Source organism: Bolinopsis microptera, chromosome 10 (genome assembly GCF_026151205.1).
Source record: "Bolinopsis microptera isolate Bmic1 chromosome 10, MBARI_Bmic_1.0, whole genome shotgun sequence".
NCBI classification, from domain to species: domain Eukaryota; kingdom Metazoa; phylum Ctenophora; class Tentaculata; order Lobata; family Bolinopsidae; genus Bolinopsis; species Bolinopsis microptera.
In genome coordinates this window covers 14622070-14629761 of record NC_087081.1, presented here as the reverse complement: position 1 = coordinate 14629761, position 7692 = coordinate 14622070, and the positions used below count along the sequence as shown (strand labels likewise).

General features: G+C 40.2%; 1 protein-coding gene across 3 annotated transcripts in view; it reads left to right on the top strand.

The window, feature by feature from the left end:
- The first annotated feature begins 258 nt into the window (after positions 1 to 258).
- Positions 259 to 7692, top strand: part of LOC134822033 (sushi, von Willebrand factor type A, EGF and pentraxin domain-containing protein 1-like) — a 30180-nt gene continuing 22746 nt past the window's right edge. For all 3 annotated transcript variants that reach the window (XM_063832868.1, XM_063832867.1, XM_063832869.1), the window contains exons 1-3: positions 259 to 413; positions 5098 to 5223; positions 5647 to 5763. In XM_063832868.1, the coding sequence (XP_063688938.1) occupies positions 278 to 413; positions 5098 to 5223; positions 5647 to 5763 (379 nt within the window). In that variant the 5' untranslated portion in view covers positions 259 to 277. The remainder of the gene's footprint in view (positions 414 to 5097; positions 5224 to 5646; positions 5764 to 7692) is intronic.

Sequence of the window (7692 nt, the reverse complement as noted above, 5' to 3'; positions counted from 1 at the left end):
TGCTGCCACGCCCTACTCAAACTAGACTCTAGAGGTCACATCATTTTCCACAGACTCTGCAGGTTATACCTTATAGAGCCTCTTTAAATACAGGCTACATCCCCTGTCATAGCCCGGCTGTAAATGATTATAAATGAAGTGAGCTGAGGTGTCTGTCATAGTTCAAAAGCAACTCAATTTACAATCATTTATATCATTTTCCAATTGTTTGACGTCATGCAGTTGTGGAATAAAAACCAAATTCTTTCAGAGCAAGAGACTGTGCAGTGTCTAGAAGATGGTGATTGGAAGGGGACACTACCCAAATGTGAATTACGCACCTGCGAAGGAGCAGAAGCATGGCCTTGTATCGAGTACCGGTATTGTCATGTGGTTTCGCTCAATGTGTCAAGGTTCCTGCTGCTTCAAGTCAGGTTGGTTCTTGTCTGCCTCCGCAATTTCCACTGGCCGTATAATCAATTTAGCTGGAATTTTAGTTATTGTTAACTGGAATTGTGTGGCTGATAACATTGTCCGGCTCATGGTGACTTTTTGATGAAAGTCTGGATGCTCAATAAATAAAGAAATTGTCTTTTATTTTCTCTTCAACAAAGTATGGAGTCGAACAAGATGATACTCTAAGATTGACAGTTAACGTACGTGTTAAATTTGGATTAGATTTGTAATTTCGAATAGAACGGAGAACAGCATTTCTGAGGAATAGAGCAAGCTGAACGTACAGTGTGCTGCTAACATACCAGAAACATTTAGATATTTATGTTCCTCCTGATCAACATTATCGCTAGGTAAGGGGAGACGCTTTGTATAAAATAAAACAAGCGAACGCGTTGTTGGGTAATTGTGGTTATATGAAAAGAGGATAATTGTTATTATAAGATTTATGATATTTCACAATTCAGATGGAACATATCATTTCTGATGACGGGACACAAAAGAAATATCACGATCATTTTAATCTGTGCGTGAGACCCAGGCAAACCAACACTATTTTGTTTTCTCCTGTTCCAAATGATCGTAAAACCGATCGAAAATTTAATTACTTTAAACCTTTTTTGGAAACTGGTACCACAATGAATTATTGAGAATCTTGACTGATATAGTTTTATTTAAAACGTCGTTAAGTTAAGCATAGTTTGTAAATATGTCAACTATTCGATTAAGTATTTCAATGAAAGAATGAATTTGTTACCACAAAGAAAATAGGGAGATTTAAAAGTAAATGAAGCTAAAAGGGACTCAAACATCAAAGCAGCATCACTAAGATATTCTTAAATCATGCAGTTATGTAACGACAGGGGGGGGGGGTCCAAAAAACCCCCTAAAAAACATTTTTGTACATGGCCACCAGATTTTTGCCAAATGTACATGTACTAATAATGTACAAAAATGTACAAAATATTTTTTTCCTGTTTGGCCACCAGATTGGCCAAATGTACATGTACAAAAATGTACAAAAATATACAAAATATGTTTTTTCCTGTTTGCAACCAATTTTTGCCAAATGTACATATATACATAAATGATTACAAAATATGTTTTTTCCGTTTTTCCTGTTCCGTTTCAGGGATTTCCGATTTTGTTGTTCATTTTTTTATGACCATTAATGTACAAGGTGGGCCCCAAAGTCCGTGGGCATACGTTGCCCTAAAAGCTCCCGTGTTTTACATTTGAGACTGTTGCTTTTGCTATGGCAACTGTACTTACTGTTCGAGGATTCCGTCGTCTAAATTTGGAAAATTCCGAATATATTAGCCACACCCATTCGATTTTAAAACCCTATATTGTTTTCTCTGAACATGCTGAACGCCTATTTTTTCAGAGACGGTAGATTATTGAATGTTGCATTTGATCTGAAACACATGAGGCAAAAACGGATTAGATAGGACGATGTTATCAGGCATTTTCTGTATCTCGTTAACAACATTGACTGGGTGATTATATGACACCTTGAAACGACACCTTAATTGGGCACCCTTAACAATTCCCATAATGTTTAACGGAGTGGTTAACGGGGTCACCTACAGGAAGTGACCGGGATTGGCAATTTTGAGCTATCCTGGTCCCGGTCCCGGTCCCGGTCCCGGTCAAGTCACATTTTTCATCCCGGTCCCGGTCAAATGCTGATTTATGATCCCGGTCCCGGTCCCGGTTAATTCAGGATTCTTGGTCCGGTCCCGGTCCCGGTCCCGGTCAATCACTCAAATTTGCCGGAATTTTGACCGCGATCTTTTACATAATTTCATTCACTGTGATTTTAAGTTTTTACTTTCATTCATTGTGAATTTCATCTTTAAACAACCTCTGAGCCAAATAAACTAATATCGTTACATAACTCATAAGTGCAAAGTAACATCAAGTTGTCAACTCGGGCTAAGCCCAATTGTCAATTGGAATTGGACAATGAAACTGTTGAATAATTTGAGGGATCATTGATTGAGGTATGAGGAATGAGGGTGAACTTGAGTAATCAGTACATGAACATTATTGGTGTAGTACATTAGACCCATGCCCCATATTGACGGGTTTTTTCTAGTTTTTTCTAATTTAATATTCTAGTTATTACTTATTCAAATTGTTCAATTATAATGTAAATGAAAGTTGCAGCTTTCAATATGAGAATACCAGTTTTGGTCCCGGTCATCCCGGTCATCCCGGTCAAATCCCGGTCATCCCGGTCATCCCGGTAAAATTGGATTGTTGGTCCCGGTCCCGGTCACGGTCCCGGTAAGATAGAAATTATTGGTCCCGGTCCCGGTCCCGGTCCCGGTAAATTGATAATCTCAGTCCCGGTCCCGGTCCCGGTCAAGTCACATTTTGTATCCCTGTCCCGGTCAGGCCTGAAATCATGTCCCGGTCACCTCCTGGTCACCTAATAACGTGATTAGGTAAACCAATCACCTGATCACACGTAATGAATAAACTCGTTATGCTTCATATCTCTGTTATCTGAGAAGCTACAGTTCTAATTTTTTCAGGACAAACGTAATTCGAATGGCCAAACACAATTCAATAAAATTTAGCTCGATTCGACTATCTAAACTATCAAATAAATGCAAAAATGAACCTTCATTTGAAACAAATTAACTCGAATATTTATCGATTTGACAAATTCCTCGAACCAGTGGTAGTAGTAAGTCATACCAGAAAGAATTGTTACAATTCTTTCTGTGACTGAGCTATTAAGGCCAACGTATGCCCACTGACTTTTGGCCCACCCTGTACATGGCCATCAGATTTTTGCCAAATGTACGCTAAATTATTGTACAAAAATGTAGTTGGACCCCCCCCCCCCCCCCCCCTAACGACAGTTCACTTTTAAAATCTTAAGAAAACATTGTGTCATTTTATATTGTAATTTTATTGTACTTCGAGCAAGTTCAATGTCCATGTGGGGTCCATGTGGGGTCCATGTGGGGTCCATGTGGGGTCTATGTGGGGTCTATGTGTGGTCTATGTGGGGTCCATATGGGGTCCATGTGGGGTCTATGTGGGGTCCATGTGGGGTCTATGTGGGGTCCATGTGGGGTCCATGTGGGGGCCATGTGGGGTTCATGTGGGGTCCATGTGGGGTCCATGTGGGGTCTATGTGGGGTCCATGTGGGGTCCATGTGGTGTTCATGTGGGGTCCATGTGGGGTCCATGTGGGGTCCATGTGGGGTCCATCTAGTGGGGTCCATGTGTTGGGTTAATATAATACCTTTAAATCTACGTTGTTATTGTGATGCTCTCTTCTTGCACATCCCGATCTAAAACTCGGAACCTCAACTTTGAAGTGGACTAGTACAGATTTCACTTCCTGTTTTGCGGTGACTGAATCCAGATGTAGCCTGGCTCTTTTTCCGACAGCCTTGTTCCCTGGAATAAAAGAATAAAGACTTATCTTAGAAATTAGAAATTACGACAATTTCGCCTTGATGTTTGTCACTATATTGTCATTGATGGCAAGATTGGCGAGAATTTGGCCATAATTTCGGTAGCAAGAATGCCGAAAATGGCGAGAATTTCACTATGACTCTATGATTTTTTAACCATCATATTTGATGGAGATAATATCTAGAATTTCGGCTATGTAATGGCGAAAAGTATTCAATATCACTAACCTGTTTCTTTGATTTTATCACCGCTACATCTCGAGATTGAGGATTGAAGATTTTAAGTGGCGAGATGTTCCGCTGGTTTTCAGTTGGTTGCAAGATCATTGTTGTAGAAGTCGGGCGTTTGTTGGTTTCTTTACAACCATATGCTGTCGGGTAGAGAGCAGACATTGTTTTTGGTTGTGACGGGCCTGGAGTGCTAGTCAGTGGTACACAAAATGGTAAAGAAAACAAAATAACGTACGGAGGTAGAGACTGTACGTGTGGTAGAAACTGTACGTGTGAAAGCTGAGTGTTACTTGAGAAGCAGAATTATTTATACTGTAATGTAGTTAGCACGGAGTAAATCCAATTTACTCACCCGACAAAGGAAAATTCTCGAACGTTTTAATGTTACTTCATTAGAGATTCGTTTATTTTCCATCTTCAGCTATGAAATCCTAGAGATTGTTTGATAGGTGGCAGATGGAAGGTCAGTGAGGTGTTGTTTATGCGGGCCACAGCGGACAGCCAGGGTTATTCCTATTCTTCTGTTTCAGAAAACATTTTAAAACCAATTTCAATGATACCATAACGACCTCATGTAATTTGTAAAATGACGAGCCGAATTTTCAACAGATTATAAGGGCTACTTAAAGAGTGAGTTAATAGTGTTCAGTCTGGCTGAGTTCAGCCACCTCTCCGGGTAACGTCCTCAAAGTAGATGGAATCAAGTAGTTTTGTAATTTCCAGGGGAATTTATAGAACACATCCAATGATGTCATTTGGCATGAAACCTTGTTCTGTCTTAATTATTATTTACAGAGCTAGAGGAATGAGAAATTTATGAATAATATGATGATTCGCTGTGAGATCAAACATCAAGAAATAGTTAAATATCACATGTTATTGTGCTATTTTATCTAATGCAGTGATCGATCAGGGGCTGGAAAAACAAACACGATCACGATGTGGTAATATGTGGTAAATGGTAATAATATGTGGTAATATTAATTATTTTCAGTGTGTCCACCACCAGATGTCCCAAATGGCTCCTCCACCCTGTCAAGGTACTCCGCAGAAATAACTTGTAACAAATACTACTACTTGACTGGGTCTACCTCCCTCAACTGTGTCACTGGCAAAAACGGTATGAATTGCTAATCTTTTGTTTTGGTCATTCAAGTAAAATTCAGTAAAAACAGCGAAATTTGGGCCGCGGAAGGCTGAAATTCGAATATGTCCTACTGGTAGGACATATTCAAAATTTTCATTGCGTCAAAGTTTTCTCCGGATATACTGCTTCCAGTACCTTGATGGCGACTTGTGTCACGCTCGCCGACCTCACTGATTGGTAACTGGTACAAATTTCAGTCAAAACCGCGAAATTTCGGTCAAGGGGACGGCAGAAAAGCTCTTCTTAAAAAATCTTCCAAAATCTCTTTTTATATTCCGATGATTTTCCGTTTATCGAAGGTTTCTTTATGAATAGAACTTTGAATACCTCAAATCACCACATTTGTGATTTGGCACGTGCACAGAAGTAAAAGTAACACATGTGTTCTAAATACAGATAAGATGAGGTGGGACCAGGCCGCGCCCACGTGCACAAGACACACGTGCAGTACCTGGCCATGTGTTGAGGACGAGTTCTGTGTCGACACAGGAAAATATCTTTACTGCCACCCGGGTTAGAAATTATTTGACTTTATTTCTAGATTCTCGTCCTTCAACTTGGTAAACCATTTTCTTTCAGGGGAAAAATGGGTGTCTTTTACATTGTGATGTGAAACACACCGATAAATATATGACATACATTTTTTTCACAATGCTGAAGAAATATACATGATACACAGATCGTAATATATAAATAGAATCGAAATTTCACGGTTTGTTTCAACATCCACAGTTCATTAAACAGCTATTCTAGTCCCTTTACATTCCATACCTATACTCTTCCTTCTCCTCCTCACATTCGTCCCTCTGCTTCTTGAACACACTTCCCTTCTTCTTTCCGCACATCATCTCAGGGTCGTATGTAGCCATGTACACACGGAGATCCTCCTTGGTGATCGGTGCATCGCCCATTTCCTGGGAGAATGTGGAGAGCAGACCCCAAACGTTTTCCATGATGTTGCCAATATTCTTTCCTACTTTGTGTTCCTTTGCCAAGTCAAGCGCTTCCACACTGCAACACGAGTAGAATGTATCCGCTATCTCGTTCGAACACTTCTTTGAGCACATTCCTTTCTTGTTCATCTTGGAGTAGCTGCGAATTACTGCGCTCATATCTGGCTTATCCTTGTTCAACTCCTTAGCGAATGCTTTCATCTCCTTGTCAACTCTACTAAAGGCACTGCAATCATTGCTTTTAGCCCCTTTCATGGTCTTGTCCATCATCTTGGCGTGTGTTCTTACCTGATCAGCAAAGTCCTGATAGCACGCTTCACCTCCTACTTCATTACAGTGCATGGCCAGAGCGCCCACCATCACCTTCTCCATAGACTCCAGGTCCAACATTCCCACCACCATCTGGTACGTTCCCTGCCCAATCTGCTGAACTACCTCCGCGTCGTAGTTCCTGATGCAGCTGAAGGTGGCGTTAGCTAGCCCCTCACTGCACTCACAAGCCATGTCCATCATGGGAATGTAGACTCGTTCCATCACCAGCTCCATGTAGTCCTCCTGGCTGTTCACGTTGTCCCTGAAGTCTTTGAGGAAACTGGACATTTCTTCCAGGAGGAAGGTAACGATGTTGCAGGGGATTTGGGAGCACTGTGGACCAAGGTTCTGGAACGCTGAGATACAGTTACAGCCAAAGAACTGGTCTGATTCACATGTGTCCTCCGGCTCGAAACAAACACTCTGAAATTTAAAAAAGTTGAGTTTATTCACTCTCACTTGACTTGAATTTAACGAGAAGTTTCAGGTGCCTTATCTGAGTTCTTTAAGCTTAATAATAATAATGTGTCCTACAATTCGGGATTTTTAGTTATCCTTTGGTGATAAAATAGAGTAGAAACAAAGTTTCGAACTGCAAACTGATATAACTGAAACTTTTGAAATGGAAGTTATACTGGGAGTAGTAAAAATCAAATCATAAATAATGAGTTACCTGTTTGAGTTGCATTAGCATCTCTTCAGCTTCTTGGGGTAGTCCACTGTCAGTGTTATCATCCAACATCTCAGTTATACCAGCATTCCAATCCATCTTAACACTCTTCATCATATCACCGAATGCTGTGAAACCTGGCCCTGGTTTCTTGGCTTTCTTGGCTTTCTTGGCGGTGATCGTCGCCATTGCCGCCAAAAGGAAGCAGACTGCCAAAAACTTCATACTGAAAGTTGAATATTTTAGGTTATTATGCTAGAAAGGTAAATATTGGTGCAATTAAGTAAGATTATCTATCAAACTTAACGGAAAACTATTGAGCAGAAAATAAGGTGACTACAACAAGGAATTGATGTTGTGGGGCATTTATATGAAGGTGCATTGACACTTCACTTACCAATATCTTTAGAATGTTAAAGTTTATTGATTTATTGATGAACTGTGCTTCCATAAACTACATGATATTTTATTTTAGAATTGTTTCATTTCAGTGAATAGTTAATAGTT